Source organism: Gallinula chloropus, assembly GCF_964237585.1.
Source record: "Gallinula chloropus genome assembly, chromosome: 18".
Taxonomy (NCBI): domain Eukaryota; kingdom Metazoa; phylum Chordata; class Aves; order Gruiformes; family Rallidae; genus Gallinula; species Gallinula chloropus.
In genome coordinates, this window is record NC_140103.1 from 6,400,419 (window position 1) to 6,424,215 (window position 23,797).

Below are 23,797 nucleotides of genomic sequence, written 5' to 3' on the forward strand. Positions count from 1 at the left end.
ACTACTTTTCCTTAAGATACATCACTTGGATCATTATCAAACCCAAACATCATTACCTTGGTTGTGTTAAAATCCATTCCTTCTCTGGTATACATAATTATGAGCAGGAATGGGCATAAAATCATCACAAAGAGGGTATGATGCATATCTCTTCTAGTAACAGGTGAGAAGCAGGTGCTCCCCCTGCTACTATGCAACTTCAAGAAAAGCCAGGCTATTTACCGAGGCTTTTTGTAATGAGTAACCTGGGTTGCAGAGACTATTTGATTCCTTTAAATTAAATCCAGCTTTGATTCCTGATTTCCATCTATATTCAATGGCAGCAGAAGACACATCCAGTCAAACATTAATTACTCCTTAAAGATAACTGAGATCCAGTAACCCTTCAACAATTGAGGCTGAAAAACAACAGGAGGTTAACTCAGCTTGCCAAGCTCTCTGTTCCTGGGGTTATCAGCACGGCCAGTCCTACAAATTCTGTTGACTTTTCCACTGCCCATGCCAAGTCATGCTCTCAAGGTGGTAACAAACTGTTGGTGTTTCTTACAGCACAAGAATTAAATATCTAAAAGGTGTCTGGAGACATAGTCAAAGTCCTTGAAGACAGTCTGCTCCTTCCGGGTTAGGAAAGCAACCTCCCCTGGGGGAGTAAGGATTGGCTTTTGTGATGTAAACTCTTCATCAAAGTTGCTAATGTCGGTTGGATCTCTTAAAGTGGGCACAAAAGGGGGCTTCAGACTCCTGGCAAGCAAGGCATCCCAATTCATTTCCTGTAAGGGAAGGAAGTGAACAGGCCAGATTGACATAAACGTTACTTATGAAAGGTGAAAGCAAAAGGGAGAATTGCAACCTCCCTTCTGGATCATTTGCAGCACATTTTGTTTCTACAATTAAAAATAATTGACAAAGGGTCCAAACCAAACAGCATCATCACTGCAGGCCAGATAGTGCCAAGATTCCCTACAGTCCAGGGCTGTTCTTCAGCACACCAAGAAACAAAATTACAGCTCAAACTCTGTTTAGGAAGGACAAAACTAAAATGCAGCTGTAGTGAGGTGGATCTGTGGACTTCTCAGCAATTTCTGCTGACATCCAAGTTCTTTTCTTACTCCAGTGCCAGGCCAGCCAGGGGCTGTAAGGCTAATAACTCCTGGTAGATGGGTAATGGAAACAGTAACACCGTTGCCTGGAACAAATGTAACTCCTAACTCAAAATAAACCTGTCTTTAATGTTGGTTTCACTTAGGATTCATGTATATCCTGAAAATACAGGTGCCAGCACTGTCATCACTCTAGACAGCATCTTTGACTGCTGCAGTTTGCTTTTAAAAGGGATATTTGTTCCTAGCTTAAAAGGTACGTACATCAAAGCAGCAGATGAGGAGCAACAGAAGCTACCTCTAGGATGTCACTGGTGACTGATGGAAATATGCCTTGGTATCAACAGAAAGCTCAAACACCAGAGTTGAGGGGAGGGGATAATGTGAGTTCCTACCTTAAAAAAGGCCTGCATTTTAATCTCTTCTGCATCTTTCTCCCCTGCTCCCAGTCTACGCTCTGGACATTTCTGAAGAAGCTGCAGGAAAACATCAGTTCAAAATTAAACCCTGGGAACAAGGATAGACAGAAATAATGTTCCAAGGAAAAAAAAAAAACCAACAATAGAAAGGAGATGGACTAACCCCTCAGACCTCTCATTCTCACTTTGCAACAAGGCTATAATGTGCTAGGAATAGCTCTGACCCAGCTCCTTGTAAACAACTTGGCAACATCAATAAGACACTCACTATAAACTGCATGAAGCATCTCATCTCAGTTGTGCACCTGTGACTACAGGGTGACATTCAAAACCTGAATCAAGCCATCTTCACTGAATGACTGTGACGTTCCCACCCTTGAATCAACACTTCCCCATTTCAGAGGTAGCAGCAACAGACCTCTCAGCCTGCTGAGTCACCCTTGTACAGGAGAACAGCATGTATGTAAAGAGAAGGAAAGGAAAAAACTATGTGTACATTTTGAATGTTTCCTTAGCCTGTGTAGAGAGCTCCAGGTTACACACACAAATGCTATCTGGTCCTAACAGAGTCCTTTTGGATCCACTTACACATTAAATCACATTCCTCAGGCTCCTATAGACCCACCAAGCCCATTACCTTACGGATGATAGAAAGTGCCTCAGCTGAAAGGAATCGTGGATACTGGACTTCATCGTTGACAATGCTGTCAAAGACTTCTTCCTCATCATCTCCAGGGAATGGGGACTGCAATTATGACATTTTATTATTTAATCCACATGACACTCATTCCTCACTATTAAATAGGGATGAAAATAGCAGGGAGTTGTATGAATTAATTAGTCTTTGGCAAGCACTATAAATGAGAAAAATATAATTTAAGTACTAATAAATAGGTGGCTGCATTGAGCAAAATTTTATCTCAGGTGGTTGGGTACTACTTCTCCCCAAGATTGTCAAGTAAGATCCTCCTAGAGAAAGGGGGCCTTACCTCACCAACCAGCATCTCATAAATGAGTACACCCAGCCCCCACCAGTCTACAGCCCGAGTGTATGAGATGTCTGTCAGGACTTCAGGAGCCAAAAATTCAGGAGTGCCACAGAAGGTGTTTGTGCGGTCTCCAAAACCTATTCCTGGAGGAAAAGAACACTTCTGTAAAATCCAGCACACGTTACTGAATGGATCACATGCAGCCTCACCTTTTGGAAGCCATAGTTTATCACTTGATAATCTAATATTGTTAACTGGGCAAGGGTTCTCATCAATGCTTCTAAGTGCCAATAAGGAAATACGAGGCACTTAACTCCTCCAAATAAATAAATAAATATATAAAGAAAGAAATACATAGACAGTGCTTATAAACAGCAAAACCAAGGAAACTTCCTGCAGATTCTATTGCCCATTCACTCAGGCACACATTTCATAGTATTCTCTATTCCATCTCCTTTGAACAAATAAGCACGTTGTAAACACCTTCAGAAATTTCCTGAAGATTAAAGGACAAAGTACTCTTTCCAAGTTCATTGTGGACAGACAGGTGAGGTGGTTTTTTTTGTTGTTGTTGTTTGGTTTGTTGCTGGTTTTTTGGTTGGTTGGTTTGGAGTTTTTTTAGTGGGCTTTGTTTTATTTTTATGATGGGGATGACTACACACGGCCACCTCAGTACCTGTGTTTGTGAACACATTAATAAAGCCCAAGGTTCAATTTCACCTTCAGCATGGTCACTCACCTTCCTTACACAATCCAAAATCTGCGATCTTCACAAATCCATCAGCATCTAAAAGGAGATTATCCAGTTTCAGGTCCCTGTAGGCAAAGGAGGGGAAAGAAAATACTGGATGAAGTCTGAGGATTTCCATCCAACATATTTTTATACAAGAGGCAGAAAATAAAGAGAATAAAATCTAAATTGAATAAAGTTCACATTTGGTTCAAATAATGTATTATTTAGAAGATTCCCCTTAATTTATTGATACTTTCCTCTTAATGAAAGGCTCACAAAGCAGCTTAGAGCTGGGTGGGGCTTATTCATCTGGAAAAAGGCATCCCACAACAGCGTGACAAATTACTTGCCTATCACAGTAGAAAAGAAAGCAGTGACTTACAGGTGCCCCCCAGAACATATTGACATGTCACAGAAGATTAATCACCTGCAACATGTCAGATGAATAGCTTCTAGGTGACTTTACTGTAAGCACAATGAACATGCTGATAGCAACAGGCGATGGGGAAAATAAAGACAGACAGAAAGATTAGAAAGCCCAGCAAGACAGTGAGCTCCAGACACACAGCTACAGGAAAAATAAACTTTCAAGTGGATGAACTGTCTTGTACTTGTTTCTTTGCTGCATTACCTATAAACAATTTTCTTCTCGTGCAAGAACTGGAGCCCCAAGACTACACAGGCTGCATAAAACCTAAAAGATAGAAAAAATTATCAGGAATTATGTATGAGAATCAAGTGACAAAAAATATGGTGCCTGAAAAGTAGACTAATCCTAACTCACCGTGCCATATGCTCTGGAAAGACATCTTCATGTATGCGCATCATAAGGTCACCGCCTGGAGTATATTCCATCACAAAACAAGCATGATGAGGTGTCTGGAAACATGCAAACATGTTGACAAGGAATGGATGATCAGAAGAATTGACCACTTCAAATATTCTCTTCTCACAGTTCAAGCTGCCAGGATTCAAAGAACAAAAATGTCAGTGTTAAAACTGGGAAGTAAAACTTATTTTAAGAAAGAGAGGATGAAGAAGAAAATCTTTACATCTTAAGTTACAGAAATTAAAAAAGTGAGGGTTAATACAGTATTTATCTTGCATAATTCCAAACCTTAAGTTTTAGAGTCTTCTTCAGGTGTCATTCCACAAGAAGCTAGAAAGAAGCACTGTTTCCTTATTCCTGATTTTAGTTACCTAAGCCTTAAGGTCACATTAATAGCACCACAACACATCATACCTGCTAGCATTTGATTATAGGGATGTTAATGTAACCTCTGGCAATAGTACCATTGCTAAACAAAGCTCACCTGTCAATTTCATCTCTCCTAATAATATCTTTTTTCTTCAAGGCTTTGATAGCATACAGCTTCCCAGTTGCTTTGTATTGGGCCAGCAGTACCTGAAAGACAACATAAAAGCTCTACTTCAAACAAATCAGTTCTTTCTTCATTGGATTACTTTGACTCCCATTGACACAAACCATTTCCATCCACTCTAGACAGTCATTCTCAAAACCAAGCTCAAGTAACTCCAAAAATGGAGCACTTTTTGTCTGCTCCTTGTAGTCCTTCAGCAGTCCAGAAGGATGTCAGTGAAAGTTATATTCTTTCCACAGACCACAGCATCACAGCTGGCCCAGTGATTTAAGAGGACTTCAGAGCTCTCACAGCAAGCAGCACTGCACATAGCTTTTGGGAATAGAGTGATCACCATGATAACAAAAGAAATAGCAGTGGTGTGTTTTTTTGGACAGTTTTCTCCAGGCTTTGAAGCCACAAATCTTCAGGAGTTTTGACTGTTAACAACAGTTATCAGGTGCTGGTATGGTTGGGCTGGGCTTGTTCTGAATATCTGCATTGCAACAAATCTCTTCTGTACTGCAGTATTTCTACTGAGACTCCGAGGCAGAGACCCATCTTCACAACCACAGCCCTACTGCCCTCCTCCACAGAGTCCACTTCTACACTACCTTCCCAAAGTGGCCACGTCCCAACATAGCAATGCAGTGAAAATCCTCAAGCTGAACTGTCCTTTTCCTGCAGACAAACAAAGAATAATTGCTGAGACAGTAGCCAAAAGATGCGTAAACAGGTAACAAAGGAATGTGTGTTTGTGTTAGGGGATGAAGCTCTGTATGGCAAAAGGGAAAGCAACAGTTGTGTCAACCCTTCCTTCCCTAAGCTGAAATCTTGAATTCAAAACAGCCTTGCTGCTGTTCTGATACTGAAGAAAGGAGAAGTTAACCATAAAGTGAGGAAACTGCTCTCAGTGGCAGCAGTCTGACTTCAATCTCCACAAGAACAGGAGCAACAATTCTGACTCTCCAAAGCTTGCTCTCTGTTACTTGCCAGAACAAGAATTGTTCTCCTCCACCCCCATCCTTGGGGTAGTAAAATTCAATTTTGCCTATATTCCTTTCAGCAGGTTCAACAGCAAGTGTGTTAATCAGACATGAACATGTACAAGTGTTATCAGGACAAGGGCATAAGGAGATGTCAAATGGGAACTAGCAATGAAACATGATAAGATGTTGCTGGGAATAAAGTAGCTGAATGAAGAGATGCTATAGAATATTATATCAGCCTCAAAGTGTTACCAAGGAAACTCAGGCTGAAGAATTGCTTGGCAAGAATTTTAAAACAAAACAAAACAAAAAACAACCCACGCTTTAGTCCAGGATTACCTTTAAAAAGCAGCAGATACTCCATACTCCTCCAGTAAGTGAAAGTATCTAACCATGAAGGCCTCAATTCCCTCCTCAGCCTTCTCAGAGAGAAGGTGTGTAGGTGCCTAACTGTATCCTGGCTTTGAAGATGGGACACCTCAAAAGTGATGATGAAATTATGAACATAATTCTACAACTGGAACTGCAAGATCAGCTTATATAGATTTTGTTATTTGTGCTTTTTAGGTCACTATTTGTTCAACACTTTTTTTTAAACTTGTCTTGGTTTTGGTGTATTTACTGCTGTGTATCCTTGTTATATACAAATTGTGTATATATAACTGCCATAGACTCTAAACAGCTGACAGTTTCATGCCTCCCTATGTAAGGAAAGATAGTGTATCTGTTATATCAATAGAAAGAGTGCAAGGGATACCAGGAGTGTTTCTGAAATGTATGACTTAGAATGCAGACACATCTAAATATGCTACACCATAAAACTTCAAGCACAAGGAAGCACTTGGAGACAGTTAAGTGACTTTGCCTTCTACCAAAGACAACTACTGTGCTGCAGCGTGCAGTCTGTCGATAGGCTCAGTATCGGGTCAATAAGCAGTTGAGCTGCAGTGGACGTTTGGACAAGTAAAGTTCAGAGCAGACTTTCCATGGCACTATCCACTCAGCACTAAGAGTCTGCTGCTGAGAAACCAAAGCAAATCTTGAGCAGAACTTTAGACTGCATGCTCAAAGATTTCAGCCTAGTGTCTCCTGAATCTGTGAACCCAGGGCAGCCCATGCTGTCCACAGTTACCTTGGAGATGCCTGGCTTGGAAATCCAGAATTGCAAGACTTCTCCTCAATATGCAGCCTCTTCAGACACTGGGAACAGAAAGAAAATTTTAGTGTGTCATCCTCTGGAATCACCAAGTCAGACCTGAACACCCACATCCAAATTTTCTCCTCTATCATGATCCAGCATAACCATAGATAAGTTCCTGCAATTGGTCATTGCCTCTGCTTGGAGAGAAGCAGCATGAAAACAGGTTGTCTATGCTATGCTCACACAAAACTGTTCCCATGTGAAATATTTTTGGTAGGGTCAAACCCTTTAAAATAAATGTTTTTTAAAACCCTGGGATAAAGCATTTCCTTTCTAGAAAAAAAAAGACATCTCATGTTCCCTAGAGTCACAATGATTGGAGAATGCAGTTTCCTCTATTGACAAAATGAAATGAGAAAGGGTAAGATGTTACAGCACACAGGTCATTAACCATTATACTACTCAAAACAATTTTCCTGCTCCTTCCTGTCAGAGAGCTCTTCTTGGTTTTTCCCAGTTTCTTTAATGACAAAGAACTTCATCTGGTCCTAAAAGTCTCCCATCCTTCCTTCCCTGCTTTCTCTGTGCAATCATCTACCCTTGTCCTGAACTCCCAATGCTAACCTACTTCCCATTTTCTTCTTCAAGAAAAGCAACTTATAATCTAAAAAGAAAAAAAATAAGAAAGGGAAGGGGAGGGAAAAAACCCCAAAGAGGTGCAACTGCTTTGGGAATACACCATGCCAAAATAGCTCCCTGGGTTCTGAACCCCTGGAGATCAGCCAGATAATGAGGCAGCACATGCCTAAAGTATAATTATTTTTCTCCAGTAATAAAAAATTAAGAAAAAACAGGCCTTGTAAGAAAAGACTCTCTATTAGCCCAGATGATTACCGGAGAATCTGCAGGAGATGGTGTTGATTCTTTGGAGTTGGGCATCAGAAAAAGGCGTGGAGGCTTGGGTGGAGCTTCATCAGCAAACGTAAGCTTGGCCACAGGAAACTCACTGCATTTGTAAGACAAAATTAAAGGAGATTGTCTTAGGGCAGCACGTTGTACACAGACACCTTTGTATCACCTTTGCTGCACAAACAGGACTCCTTGATTCACACTGCAAATGTGAGAAGTATCAACAAGACATGATGAATGAATGAAAAGAAAATGAGCTATTAAGTTGGTGGTGGTTAGACTCACATTCCAACACTAGCTGCCTGATGCTATACAACTAATGAAACATAGGGGTGTAGAAATAAGTCACTATCATCAAGAAATTAAAGTCAATTTTAAAAGCAACACAGTAGTTTTTTCTTGTCTAGGTCTTGTGAATCAGTGGGAACAGTCTTTTTCAGAGAATGTTTAATTATCTAAAATTCCAACACTTTTAAAAAAATATTACTTAGAAAGTTTTATTCTACAGCATATTTAAAGCTTTGCCATCTATCTTCTGTGTGCTCCAGTATGCTAGTTATTGGGGAACAGGTAACCACATGAAAGAGGGCAACTTTACCCCAGTAATCACTCTGTGATCTTGCATCACATTCAGTTACTATGGTGGTGAAGACATTTAAAGAGATACTTTCTTTCCTTTGCAGCACAGAACCAGTACATGGTTTTGTGTACATAAAATAACTTCTGAAAATCCATTTGGTTTCCATTCCCCTTCCCCCCTCCCCACACCACAGTGTTTACTTCTCATCACTTTTATGCCCACAGTTCTTACTGCAGAGGAAAAGAATGCTGCTGAAGTGCCACTGGCTCTGGAACACACTGCTTGTTAGAACAGCAAATCAGAGGTGGTCACAGCTAAACCCCCATCATCTCAAGCAGCCCTGGCTTTTCTTAGAACCCTGAATTAAGTTCCACAGGTACAGTTTTCACATCAATCTCTTCCTCCACCTTACTAAGGTGCAACAGAATTTTAGGATCTGTCCTACACCCATTCCAGAGTGTCATCCAGCAACAGTCAGCACATGACTTACCCGCTCAATTTGGACATTGAAACAACATGACTTTGTGGGGGAACTGGAGAGAAGTCTGTGTGAATGGGATCATGAAGTGGGGGACTCAGAGTGCTCAAGGAACTACATGGAGGGAGGAAACTCATCATCAGGCGACCCCAAGCAGCAACATTTATGTTCATTTGAGGAGCTCGGAGAAATTCTTTCCCTGGAGGAGTCAGAGTCAAAACACCAGTGAGATTACAATGCACAAATTACAATCTCATGTACTGTTAACTCATTTTCACCTCATCACCCATGGGTTACTCAGCCCACCATAGGGAGAACAAGCTTTCCTCCAGGGAAGAAAGTTTAATTATGATGAAGATGAAACAGATGTACTATTTCATCTATGTTCAGTTCCATCTATCATAACAACCCTCAAGTAGAAATTGCATAAACCATAAAAATTCATTTTATTCGGAGTCAGGTTTTCTTTGTTTTCAATACTGCATTTTAATCATGCAGCCTGTTAAAAGAAAGTTTCTGAAAACATCTTTAAGGGAGCAAATGAAAACATCCTAAATGTTTATTTTTACTACTTCCTGAAGAATATAAATATAAAATCTCATTTATCCTCACTGCCAGGAGTCCCTAGTATACAAAGTCATACTGTATTCAGCTTCACAAGACAAAATTTGAAAACAGAAGAGAAAGCATGTGAGTCACTCCAGCCACTAAACTATTAACCTGAGATGCCAATTCTAAAGACTTGACAATCAGTGCCTCGTTCATGCTACGGTCTTCTATAATTCAGAGTTTTCTGGAAAACCTTCCAACATCTATTCATCAATAACAGAACTGCTGGTTAAATTAGTAGAGCTTGAGACCCAGATCTTGCTAAGAAATCTGTTAAGTAACTAGTAATTATATGTTCCTACCAATGTTAATTGTGAACAGAAACACATCAATACCACATTACACACCACGCCGCAGCCAGGCTGGCTGCACTTCCTGTGGCTGAAAAAAACTTCCCCATTCTAATAAAGCCCACGTGCCTCTGAGCAGCAATCAGCAAGCATTTTAATGTGTCTCAAATTCAATCAGACAGGAGTGCATGCCCTCACCTACACACCCTAGATAGTAAGCAGTCAGTTCTTCAGCAGCATACCTTTCTGTTTGGGGAAAATGCGTTTCTGTCGCTGCAGTTTTGGCTTTCTCTCAATGACAGGATTACAGAACATCACCTGTCAGGGAGGCAAAAGGGATTTGTCAGGGTTCCTCATTTACACTGCAAATATAAACTTTCACACATGCCTGCTCTCTCCTAAAATTCTCCATTCGGATCTGTTTGGTAAGTTAGGAGTCATTCCACAAACAGACTCCAGACCGCGTTATTCTAGCTTCACCCTCTAAACATCTGTTACTTCAACTGTGGTTTTAGATGTTGTAATTTTCTGCTACCTAAAATGCAGAAAAAAACCTCAAATAAAAACCAATTCATATCCCAAATCTGATTTGCAAAGCCATGCATAAAGAAGGTGAAACAAAATGTAGTAGTTCATGGCACAGGCAGAAGTAAAAACCAAAGAACAACCCCAAAAAACAAGACCTCAAAAAACAAGAAGTAGAGGGGAAAAGGAGGCAAATTTTGGTACATGATGTCAAAATCCAACTTTTGGGAATATAACCATGGGAACTCTCATCACAACACAAAGGAGAAAGTACTGTGGCTTTTAAGGGATTATCTGGATGATCTCTTATTGATGGTACTTCAAACTATTATTAGCCTCAGAAAGATGATAAAAATAAGCATACCCAGAGGGAATTTGGATCTCTGATTCTACAGACTCTGTGACTCAATTCTGACCAATAAGCCTTATGTTTAATTAAAGTGTCACCAATGACTCATAATGAAAGCTAATATAAACCAACGGATTTCACAGTGCACACACACATACAATTACAGTGCAGCAGCTGAAGAGTTACTTAGGGCTATGACATGTGTACATCTATCATACCACGTTGCTCCCTATTGCTGTGTGTGATATGGATGCAAAAGGATTTCAGGTATCATTCTACCCCTCTAGATTATCGCTCCTTCCATTCCTGGTATCCTGGGTTGAACAACTGCTTTCAGGGCAGGCACTCTAAACAGACAGTTCTCTGGAAAAAAGAAACAAAGCTGGTATTTATACCTCTGCAAAAAGCATTCCTTGGGGTTCGAGTGAGAGGCACATCCCATGACGTTTGTTATCAAGGAAATCATCCAGACGTAGAAACTTCACTGCGCAGAGTTCTCTCCAGTCTCTCCAATAAATTGCAACTTCTAGTTCACGAGACTGGTAGGGTGGGCAAGCCATGGGGAAGAAAAAACCACAAGTGGATTAGTTACATACTGCCCCATGGTCTGGAAAAGGCACACACACTATTTGAAAAATCAGTAAACTAAAGAGTGTGTATCAGAAGCTTCCTTAATCCTTCAGTTCCCTGCTTTCTCTGATGTTTTCAGATCTTCTTAGCTACAAAACCCTTGTGGAGATGGCTGCCTTGGCTCCCCATTTCAGAAATCCCTGATAGAGCCACTTCACTGGTAAGAAGAAATAAAACTGCTCAGATAAGAAGAGAAGGACAACAGATGCTGTTCAGGCTGAATCTCTGCCAGAGATGCACTGCCTTCAGGGGCAGGCTAAGATAACTGGCACGTAAAAGGACACGGGGACAGCAACAATACAGAGCTGAATCAAGTGGAATGGCAGCTAAATGAGCATATTGGGTAAGGTGAAATGGAAAAACAAATACAATGCAGGGAATCCGGGGCAGACTTACCCGGTCCAGCTCAATGGCAAAGCTCTGGTCCCATGCCTGGTTATTAACTGGTCCCCAGTTTGTTTGGCCAACCACTTTATTGTCTACTTTGAGCACAGCAATGACCTCATCTGGACAAAGGAGAAAAGATGGATTATAACCTTTTAGCAAAGAAAATTTCTCATACTGAGGGTGAATATCCCAATGAAACGCAATTTCCAGGAGAGCAGAAGGAGGACCAGGTACAATGCAATTCTCTCTCTCAGTTTTGCAGAAACCAGGTTTCTTATACCAGGCTAACTTAGTACCTAGATTAGAAGCCCCCATGCTCCCATACACGACTCACAATTCACCAGGGAACCCCACACTCACTAGAAGGCTCTTCATTCCGCAGATACTTTCCCGTAACGCTACGACCATGGATACCCAGGCCAACTCGTGTTCGAGAAAGAGACCTCAGATCACTTGGGCTGCCACAGATGGGAGAAGAACTAGTCATGCGGGAGCGACCGGGAACATTTTCCAATAGATCCTGACACCCCATCAGTCTCACTTCCAAAGTTCCTGAGGAAATTTAAGAGAGTAAAGATTATTATTATGTAAAAAGAAAGTGACTCCAGTCAGCCTGTCCTCACAAAGGTCCAAGAATCTCCGATTTGTGATTTCTTGGTTAATGGCTCAAATCTTCCCCAGATTAATAGACTGCAAGTCCATATAATCAGGAGCATCTTATTGGTGTGTCTGTATAACAAAAGGCATTACAAGAACTGTCCTCCCCACAACATGCCAGGCAGGACCTATGTACCTGTAAGGGCCGTAGGTTTGATGACTGAAGTGGGTTGGATGCTGCCGTGCTGAGCTCCGAGGGAGGAGGTATTTACTAGTTCCTGCTTGATGAGTGCTCTTTTTGGGTGATCAGGAGAAAGCTCACTAAGCTGATGTTCCAAGGACAAGCGCAGCAGGTCAATCTTCTGAGAGGACTCTTGCAAACGGCCCTGAGCCTAGCAATATGAAGTAGAATAGAAAGCAGACAGAAATGTTCAATGTACACCCCCAGTCCAGGTACTATTAATCCTTTAAGCTTTGAAAAAAGACCAGATAACATCTTATTAACAATGTAACAAGACAATATTTTCCCCATGGATCCTGACCAGTGTCACTTCTGATGTTCCTCAGAAATCTCACCAAAGCAAGGTAAAGTGATCCTAATCAGACTGTCCTCAGAGAGACAAGAGCTTCCCAGATTAATAACTCTTGCTTAACTCATTCATGATAAATCACTGGCACCCTCCCAAAAAGGCCTGAATAAGTGCTTACCTCAGCCAAAAATTTACGATCCTGTACTCGACTCCCTCCTAGGATCTTCAGCACATTTTTTGCCCCCTCAGCCACAGCAGCTTCAATGCGCAGGTGATGTCTCAGCTCCTCAATACGTAGTTCCAAAGGACTGATGGTGGTCCCCATCCTCACTGGCCATTTTGGAGATAAAATATAGTGAGGATGAAAACTGGCAGAGTTTTCTGGATCTTGGGGCTCCAGTTGCATCTATTCTGGATGTATGTGTTACTTAAAAACAACCTTACCTGCTGGATCCACTGCATCTTCCATCCCTCCTGCTGACTGAGATACTTTCACAATGTGCATGCGGATTATTTCAATCTTTGTCTTGCTGTCCTGAAGCATCTGCTGAGCTGTAGCCAGAAGCTTCCGCTCCTGCCGAAAGAAAGCACATGCAGAGAGCGAGCCATGCTCATTAAAAATGTATTACAATGGTATGTTCACATATTAGGATGGGGTGGTTCCTTCTAGAAGGGTCATACATCACCCTGAAATGGCATTAATAAGCAGTTATGTAAAGGAGACATAGCTGAGGATCAAAGACTTGTCTCCATTTGTAAAGGTAAAGGACAGGTCAAGGACAAGTCCAGTTAATACCAAACCTTGCAGTCACTGAGACTTGTGGTTTTTAATTAACCTTTGACTTCTAAATACAATTATGCAAAACTCAGAAAATAGAACGAATACAAAAAACAGTAAATCTCTAAAATTTTTTCTCACATAAAGAGACACCACATGCTGCTGCCCTCTGTGCTGAGCAGCCCAGTAATATCAAATGTCGCTCAACTCTCTGTACTACACCAATGCTTTAAAAATTTCTTTCCTCAAGTCCGTGACTGAATGTGCCTCTTATACCACCCTCACTATCTTCCCAGGTGTGGAAGTTTTTCTAGGTATAGCACTTGTATCATGCTACTTTTTATGAGATACTTTTTGCTGTTTCAAATCTGCATCTCATCTAGAGACACTACAATCGTTGAGCTTAGATGCATTAACATCTCTCTGCTGGTATTAGCCAGCAAACTTCAGCACCTAGAACAAAGATGTAACATAGAGCCTGTTGCTGGTAGGGAGAGGTAGGTTTTGCCAAAGGGCCATTCATCCATTTGAGAATGATAACATAAGCTTTTCTGTACATACCTAGCACTTTCTGCTGAGCCTACAAGAGGATTTACATGGTTAAATTAAAACATTAGAGATTCCCAATTCTATCATTAATATCCCTAAGCAACATTCAAGAGCAGAAGCAGAACAAACACCTGCCACGTAAGAACTGCCAAAAGGATCAAAACTGCCAGACTCTGCCTGTCTGTCTGGTCTAACAACTCCCCTCTGACAGCGATCATCACCAGATGCTTCAGAAAAAGTCATAGGCAACCACATCATGGGCCAAAGTGGAATAAACTACACATTAGAAAAGTCTTTTTCCAACACCCAGTAATTACAGATTGGTTTAAGCTCTTGCAAATGAAACGTGCACCATCAAATTCCTTTTCATTCCTGCTAAATTCCTGAAATCTACAACATGTTGCAGTAAGAATGTTTCTCAGTCCCAGTATTGGTTGTCCTGTGCAGTAACACGACATGCTGCCACTATGCTGAGCACTGAACTGCAGAGCTAAGATTCAGTCAGGGCAGCTTTGAAAATTTCTTTCACACACTAATAACCAGAGAGCACTTTTATGTATGGACCTTAAATACGACTTTTGACCCAGGAATCCATATTCCCAAATGGTTGCTTATTCCTGCTTACCTTGGATGTTGAATACATTTGGATCATGTTCTCAGCTCCTTGTTTCACTTTCATTTCAACATGCAACTGCTTTTTCAGAGCTTCGACCTTTCTTGCCATGGGGTCTGAGTCTCTTTCCCAGAGACAAGGACCTGGAGATACAGACCCATCTGCACAAACAATGCAAATGATACCTTTAGTCATCTTTTCTTGTGTCGTTTCATTGGATTCTAGATGGGTGACTATAAAAGGTTAGGCTATAAAATAAGGTGTAAAAACATCTTCCCTACAAAACTGTCTGCAAAACACTTTCAAATGAAACTTAAGCTCATACCCATAACTATTTATTAGTTTATCAGTGAATCCATCATGACAAGCACTCTGTCAGTTTTATACTTGTTCATCCTGTAAAATACTTGGATGTTCAACTGCCCAGAAACTCTATTCAAACCTCTTCAATTCCACATACAGCCTGCTCCTGAATATTCCCCGTGCCTAGCACTCTCAGCTGATTGATCTCTCCTGTTGCCTCCTTTCACTGATCTCTCCTGTTGCCTCCTTTCACTTTTATTGCCCCATTCTCAACCTTTTTACTGCACAGATCATTTCATCAGTCTAACACCAACAGAAGACGCTCCCTCTCCTTGTAAGCCTTCAACAGAAAAATCTATAAATTCAATATATGATGACACTTTAACAGAATTTTCTTGTCAATCATGATCCAAAACCTACCTGTCTTACTCTGCTCTTTGTCTGTTATTACAATCCTTGCATTAAGCTCCTGAAGTTCCCAATGCAGCTGCTCCAGTTTTCGGTTGGAAAATTTCAGCACATGCTCGATATGAGCAAGATTCTTTCTGTCTGTGGTTGCTTTGCGCAGGTTTTCTGCTCCCTCTTTAATCTTCAGCTCTTTCTGTATAGCACGGCGAAGCAGTTCCTTCTCACCCTCCAGTTTTTGCTGGAAACTCGGATCCATTAAGTTCACACCATTGCCCAGCTGCAAGAGACAGCTGCCCTGCAGTGCAGCATTGGGCAAGAGGATTTCAGAGATAACACAGTTCAACTATTTTTATGCTACAGCAGCACCCTCATAAGATTCCACTTCATTTCCTTTAGGAACTGGTTTACACAAATTCTGCTGCCCACCTTTTAAATTGCAGAGTACAAAACAGAAATTTGACCTTAACACACCTTAGTTTGATTTTTTTTTAACCATAATGGAGAAAAATTTTCATTAAAAAACAAGGAGACAAGTAAGATGTCTGTCTACACACATCTTTGTTCTCCAGGTATCAAAGCCCAGCCAATAACTGCCCTTGTTCTGATCAACAATAACTTTTACTAGTGGATACAGATTTTCATTGGAATATGTTTTGGTGCCAACCATTCACAGACACATCTTAATTAACCTCTTAGAGCTTTTTAGGAATCTCACAAGCATGCATTAACTCTCAGCTGTCGCCCCTAAAGAATGAAAAAAAAATTTAGAACCAACAGCTGTTTCTACAAATAATTAAGCAAAAGGGTAAGTTTAACTTCCTGCTGTAACTGAAAAGGGAAGCAGGCTGTTTTCTCTATTCTGCTTGTGATTTACAGGCAGTAAGGCAATTTTAAACCACTGGTTATTTTGAGTTGCATCAGTATCATTCAAGCTCATTTGGCGTTTTGTTTTGCATGATTTTTATTACTTGTTCCATTGACATATGCCTTATCTACAGCCCTGGACAGAGATGCTCTGTTTGCTCTGGACATGGATAGGCAGTAGCAGCAGAGGTGTAACTCATGGACCAAAGGACTGAAGTCAGACAGGAGCCACAAAAGCTTTATCCACAAGGATACCATAACAGATCATAGTCTGAGAGAATTGGTTATGTTGGAAAAGACCTTTACCATCAAGTCCACTCATTAACTTAGCACACTTAACCTATATGCAAACAAGAGCTTAAGCTTTTCTCTTCAACAGGAAGCATGGCTTCAAGGCATTCAGAGTAATTAATATATTAATAACCTAACATCAACAACCCATCATACCCCTCACTTAAAGCAGCTGTACAGTCAAACTCCACAACACTAAGCAGCTTAAGATCACACAGCACGCCAGTGACTAAAGACAGAACTCAGGAATCCCAACTTGCTTTCACATTCTTTAATCATTTGACCACATTTCCAACAATAAACCACGCTAGGTTTGTGCTACTGGTGTACCTTACTGCATTATAAGAGCACGCTGTGTGTCCAAACATTACTGCCACTCACACAGAAATAATTATTTCATTGTGTTAGTATATCTTGTTGTGCACCTCAGAGACCCAACCAAACGTCCTCGATCAGTTTTTACTCTGATTTCAGCCTAATAGCAAAGGGGTTTGGAAAAATATCTATTTTAAAGTTGGCCTAAAAACAATTTGGGTCTGCAACAGATACACAATAGCCAAAATAGGAGTTGTTCAGGTTGGTAACAAAACAAAAAGGTTCAGATTAACATCCTGATTCCAGGAAGTTCTCGCCCAATTAGTAAAGCCAGGAACTAAGCCAGAGCTTTGAAAAACATCCAAAGTTTTGTGAGAAGGAACTTGAATCATGGAGTTCCTGAGTCACAGGCAACCTTTACCAGCTCTAAGTTGGAAAAATCAGAAATCTCTTTATCCAGTCTGCAGAAAGTAACTAAAAGGAGTTTGTTGGTTGCGGTTCTCATTTAAATAATTAGAAAAAGCCTACAGATTTATTTGCTATCCAAACTGTACAAATGACTGTAAGCAACCCACCCCCTTGATCAACCTAGAGCAAAGGAGTGAGTAGTGCTGCAAGAATAGTGTCAATAAAGGTTACTGAATACAGGGACCTGGCTATTGATTCAGAAAACAGGCACAGCTTGGGCAGTTCTCAAGTCAATTTTCCTCCACATGACGCTGCCAAAAGCTAGTCTGATTACCAATTAATGCACCATGCTAATTTTATATATATATTTAGAATGCAAGCATAGTATATTTTACTGGATCTACGTATCAGAGTGGTAAAACATTCTATTACTGAGGAAGATGGGGAAGCTGAATTTGCATTTGGGTTGATCCATTTTGCATTCGGGTTGATCCATTTTGCATTCTGACTCAAGAATTTCAATGGGGTGTTGGGATACTGCCACAGCCTGCAGCTGTCCTTGGGTTCCCAGGGAAGGTCAGTCCTTCAGGGTATGTCTCCAACACAATCCTGAAACACATCTACAGCTCGCAGAGAAATACCCACGCTAGCTTAAATTATCTTGGGTTAGTACTTGGAGCGGGGCTGCCAGGGTTTCTGTTAAATTCACATCATACCAAAGTTCTAGACTGCTTCCCAACTAGCAGAAAATGAAGCAGTACTGAGGTTGCACTTAGCCCTTTGGATCGCAGCCCAGAGAACCCTCCCTCGGTTGCTATGCCCAAGCCTGGCAGTGAGCTTCACCTGCACCTACAGAGCAGACCCGACCCTTAAAGAGTCTCACCACTGACAGAGAAATTGATTTACAATCCAATGTTGTAAACTAGCAACGAGGGGGCCCGTCCCCTCATCTCCCCCCACCCCCAAACCACACACACACACACCCCCCAGGACATTTTGAGTAACATCCCTCGCAGCAACTCGGCGCTGTAGGGATGAGGCCTGTGTCAGACAACCTCACGCTAACCACACGCACTCTTTACAAGAAAAAGCTGCTTCAAAAAGTGAAAAAATAGTTTGGAAAAAGCCAATTGCAACCCTGTCTGGAGCCAGTCCCCTTTCCAACTCCCGAGTTTTGCAAGGGCTGGTAAGGATGGAAAGGAGTGAGGCGGAGGGAACTCAGCCAGGCTGCAGCGCTGGCATCCAGCGCTCTTTGTGCCGGTCCCTCCATCCCTTCTTTCCCAGATTAGGCTCGGAACGCCCGATGGAAAGAGGGCAGGGCATCTCACCCACTCCGGGGAGTTTGTTCCAAAAATGAATGTTTTTCCCAGCTCGGAGGCTGGCTGCCCTCCCCCGGCTCCTGTGTGCCAGCCCCACCACCCGCCTCGCCTCACCCCTCACACATCTCGATGCCGAGAGGGGATTTCGTCAGCGGGCATCAACTTAGCCCAAAACCCCATTTCCCTGAGGCGAAGAGGGACTTTTTTGGGGGGATGCCACCTGCTTTGCACAGCCTCTCCCATCGCCTCAGGGCGCGGCCACCATGGGAGGCAGAAAGAGACAGGAGGAAAACCCGCTTTCCCTACCATCGCCCCCTCCCCGGGACCGGGGGCTTCCAGCGGTGCGTGGAGCTGCGCTTTCCCGGCGGGAGGACAGAGGGCCCCAAAGGCGGAGGGGAACCTCCCAGGAGAAGAGGACCCCCCTCGCCCCGCCCGCCATACCGGCGCCCCTCCGAGCCCTCAGCGCGGCGCTCACCTGCGGGGTCCCCGCCGCCATTGCTCCGTCCGGCACCGCCAGCAACCGGCACTTTTTCAAACTTCAGCCTTCCCGGGAAGCGCCGTGCCGCCGCCAGCGCCCTCTCGCGGGGTACAGGCCCGGGAGAGCTACCGGCGGGCGGCCCTCAGGGAACGGGGAACCTCCCCTTGCCCACACGCTGCCCAGCGCTGCCCTGCCCCGTGGGTCCTCGGCCAGCCGCAGCTCCCGCCCCTCTCAGGAGGTCATCCCGCTGCTTGCGCCTGCCCTGAGGGGAAATGCGCAGCCGAGAGTTGGCGGCGAGGTCCCGCGGCGCGCCCGGGACGGCGGCGGGAAGCGCGACAGACCGGACGCTGAGGAGACTGAGGTACCCTCCCGCTTCCCAGCGTGGAGATCGCCCTCCGCGTCGGGCTGCGGGGGAAGGAGAGGCTTTAGGGAGTCAGCGTCCTTTGTAGGCAAAAGAAATTGCGGGTTCGTGCCAAAGGGACGGTACGGGGACGTACACGGTGACAGATCTCCCTAACTCGGGCCCCGCTGGGCGCCTGACACCTCCTCTGGGAGCTGGGTGCTGTGAGGAGAACACCCAGCCGGGGCCCAGTTTGCTGTGCCGAGCCCATCGGGTGTTTTCCAGCTTTAGTTCTCCAGATTGACTCGGAACTGGCACGCGTGTGTAGGGGAACAAGCAAACTGCAACTCTCCTTCCGATGGGACAACCCCTGTGCTGGGTTTTTGACTGTTTCTCTGCACAGCTGCACCTCTACACGTAGGACCTGGGGTCTCGGCTAAATATCTGAGTGAAAAAATAACCCAAGCACCTCGGCACGGCTGGCAGTAACCCCTCAGCTGCCACAGCATCGTGCCACGCAGAACCAATATGCACTGTCACAGGCCCAGCGTTAAAAAAAAAGAGAAGTGGAGAACATACTAGTTGCTTGCAGGTGGTAAAGACCACCCCCTTGTAAGATTCCTCCTCAGCAGTGTTGCATAGTATTGCTAGTGCAGCAATATGCTGCTTCAGTCCTGGAGCGATACACATCTTTTGAGTCAGAAGGCATCCAGAGGTTATAGTATTCCCACATACAGATTTAGTAATACACTAATAAACAGAAGTGTTTTCCTTTTATTCATTAGAACAGCTTGGGTTTTTTTTTTTTCCTAGCATGAGCATTTTGTAAATGACCTGCAAGTGAATAATTAGTAAAAGGAAATCACCAGAAAATGTGAAATTTTAATCTAGTTTAACTGAGTTGAATTAATAAAGCCTTGAAGTTCTATAAAACCTTTAAAGATACCCCTGTTGTTAATAAAGCAAGTGTATTAGATTAATATAAATCCTTCTGGAACCTGTTGCTATCTGTTACATTGTCTGGGCTGTTTAGTGTTTAAGAGATTACTTTAATTAGACTGTTCATTCAGTTGAAGTACTGGAAAGGGGAAAGTCAAACTAGTAGCTGTGGGTTGAGTTTGAGGGGAGCCTTCAGCAGACAAAGCCTGTCCCAGCAGACAAGGATCAGGGACTACCTTTGGCTTGGTCAGAAGTTTGGTGGCTGCAGAGGTCAGTTTGCCCACTGCTGCACTCAGGGTTCACACAGGGGCTCCCTCTCTTTCCTTCAGGTCTTGTATCCTCCACATGATACTGGAGGGATGGTTCAGGGAGCCTGGAGCAGTTGGCTGAGGACCATTTGGTTCAATGAGCTCCCCACCTTAGAGGGATGGGGCTGGCCCTTTGAGCACAAGCGATCCTGGGTGTGGTAAGGATGCATGGTCTGGTTTTGCAGCCCTCTTCCTCCCTGTTGATCAGAGATGTTCTGGAATGGTTCAGCTGTCCTCTGCAAATCCTGCGGATAGAGGGGGCCAGTGTGTGGGATCAGCAGTTCCTGCCTACTTGGCAACCTCTGTCCCAGGGGCAGATGATTGTCCCAGCTGGGAGCACAACTTGCTTGTCCCGCCCTTCCAGGATCCCACAGGGATGCTGCTCCCGGGCCGGGACCAGCCCTCCAGGTGCAGCTCCTGCCTGGGTAGTATCACCACCAGGAAGAGGGAGGCTGTGACCAGCCGAGTGGGTGAACAGGCTGCGGTTTTTGAACCGCAGTCAGGGCTGTCCCAGAATCAAGCTGTGTGGTCTCTTTTGGGTACTCCCGGAGGGGGCGCTGGGAGTTAAGACATGCCCTTCCCTTGAACCACCAGCCTGTTTTCCACTAAACCTGAAGAGACGTGCACGGCCCTGGGTTGTAGATGATTTACAGCTCTGGGAAAGCTTCTCACCTTTTTTCCTGTGGTTATGCTAAAAGGAAGGAGGGGAGACACAGGGGAAGAATGCCCTTGCTTCCCAGAGTCCCTCTGCCTTTCACCTGGGTCAGGTCTCCTGTTTTACACTCCTTCCTGGTCAGGGAAGAGCCCTCCCAGGTCAGTGCGCAGGAGCACCCAGAGGGAGTGCTACTACAGCCCGTGGTGGGTGCTGCAGGACTCCTCCCAGAACAGTGGGGCAGCTGCAGCTTCTGAGCAGCACAGAATTACGTCTTACAAGACTCCCTCCAGTCCCCATTCAGAGGTGATCATCAAGAGAAAAATCTTGTAAGATTCAATTTTTAATCCAGGAGAGAGAAAGGGCAAGAGATTAAGTGTAAATCTGTTCCTCAGAGGAAGCATCTTGTTCCAGAGTCACTTGTGACCTCCTGTCACTCTTACCACCCTGGGCACCCGATACCCATTAGAAGAATGAACACTCTGAGCCTCACCCATGAAAGATGATGCTGTTTTGGGAACTACTGATTCTTTTGAAAAAGACTCTTAGAAAGGGTAACATCAAGTAACAGTTAAATGTACTTTAATTCCTTCTAACAGAAGGATATCTTGAGGGTACACATCAGAGAAATTATTTCATTGATTTCAGTCTCTTAGAAAAAAGAAAAGCATGGATTCAAAATTCAGGAACAGTATCCAATAAACAAAGTACTATCTTTGAGCAGCTGTTTGAGTGTGGTACAAAGAGAAGCTTACAGATTCAAATGCATGGCATAAATGACTGAGAAATCGATTCAGATAATGCTTGTTTACAGGGACAAAAAACTATGTTGACAAGTATGAATATCCACATAGATAATCTGTTTTAAAAAACTGAAACCTTTCTAACTGTATTTACACACATGGATATATTTGCTTTCCTTTGGAACTAAAAATTACAGACAAAAGGTTTCATTGTATAGCAATTAAACTTCAGACTTAAAATAACCTTTGAGTCATTGAGTCATTAAGTCATACAGTAGCTTCACCGTTACTAAACTGCTGCCAACTCTGTATCCTAACCCTGGAAATTCAGGCCATAAAGTCTGAAATTCAGCTTCCACCTGTGACAAATTTCACTTGATAGGATTAACTGGATGGGGAAAGTTCAAGCAGCAGTAGGGAATGAGAGATACAGTCACATTTAATAGGAATGAATCTCCCATTCCTATCCAAGGTTGACATCTGTGATCTACCTTTAAATGCTTCTCATATGCATGTACAAATTAAATCAAGTAAAAATGGGACACCCATTACATATATTCAGCCAACTTGGACATTAAGTGAACAGTAAGAGCACATGATGGCCATCTGTAGTATTTGTTCAGCATTGCAGAGAAATGTGTTAACCCCTACTCATTGCCATTGCTAGGGAAAAAAATTACAATTACACTTAACAAATATGGTTTATTCTTTTAGCACATTAGTTTACTCTTTAGCCCTTGCCAGGAGTAAACCCTTAAGTTTCACAGGAAATTCAGTATTTTCAGTACAGTAACAAGAGTGTTTTGACACCCTGTAAAAACTTAAGAAAAACCTCAGAAGTAGCATTTCATTTATCCAGACTTCTCATTTATCGTTCATGGTATTTGACTTTACAGAACCTGAAGCTTTGATTACTTTCAAAACAGTTTGTATAGGTTTTATGCTAGTAACCAACCAGGGGTGTAAAGACAGTTGCACAATATTTTTCCTAAAGCATTAAGGACTAGGAAAAAAAATTGTATTTGTTCCTTGAAGAACTACAATCAGTTAAGGACTACATAAAAATTAAATAACCAGGCATTAGGGCAAGGAATAGCACATCAACCCTCTACCACAACAGGAAGCAGTATTCAATCTTACAACAAAAGAAGAGTCAAATGAAAAAGGATTTAAAATTTATACTTCCTAAGTTTTGTTCCTTCTCTCTCTAGATGGTAAGAAACCATTACCAATTAACATTTCACTTCGCTCTGCAGGCAAGGTCAGGGCAGAAGCTTTTGTTGAGATGGAATAAAGTAAATGGTTGCCTTATTTTTTTTTGCATTGATCACATGCAGACTGGACGTTGTATTGTCTCTGATAACTGGATTGAATCCAAGCTGGACCAGACACAGAGTATTTCCCCACACACCTTATTTGGGCATGTCTCAAATTAATTTTTGTTCTGCTAAGTGTATTCTTAAGCATCAAAAAAAGCTGAATTTGACTATAGCAAATTCTGTGAGGAAAAGGAATCAGAGAATATAACAGCAAGTCTTCCCAGAAGACAGTCTTTTCTACACATCCAAAGAGAACTAGCTGTTTGAATTTTAGATTAGCCGATACAACATTTTTTTTAAAATATCTCAAAAGCACAGCATGTTAAAACAACTTTCATTACACTTTGTAGAATACCAGTACCAACAACCTCTAAGTGAAATTGTTACAAGCTACTCAAATGCAGTCTCTTAAAAATGAAAGAGTACAGTCTATCTAAAGCATATATACATGCTGCTACCAAGGAAAGAAAGCAGTGAAGTAGCAACTTTTTATACATGAGCTTCACTAAGAATCTTGCTCTTTGAAATAGCCCCCAAATTCGCTTGCACTTAAG

At 42.7% G+C, this 23,797-nt stretch overlaps 1 protein-coding gene across 1 annotated transcript; it reads right to left on the reverse strand.

The window, feature by feature from the left end:
* Window positions 1-453: 453 nt before the first annotated feature.
* Window positions 454-19,553, reverse strand: PKN3 (protein kinase N3; the record flags this gene model as incomplete). The annotated part of the gene is given in 25 exon segments (XM_084272730.1): window positions 454-770; window positions 1,496-1,576; window positions 2,157-2,264; window positions 2,509-2,651; window positions 3,248-3,324; window positions 3,873-3,935; window positions 4,026-4,202; window positions 4,555-4,646; window positions 5,217-5,283; window positions 6,724-6,791; window positions 7,627-7,738; window positions 8,712-8,898; window positions 9,841-9,916; window positions 10,868-11,011; window positions 11,499-11,608; window positions 11,850-12,041; window positions 12,283-12,478; window positions 12,795-12,946; window positions 13,061-13,190; window positions 14,569-14,717; window positions 15,280-15,562; window positions 18,940-19,002; window positions 19,004-19,051; window positions 19,054-19,170; window positions 19,440-19,553. Coding segments are annotated over 25 exon segments (3,162 nt in total). The 3' UTR covers window positions 454-557.
* Between the last annotated feature and the right edge of the window lie 4,244 nt (window positions 19,554-23,797).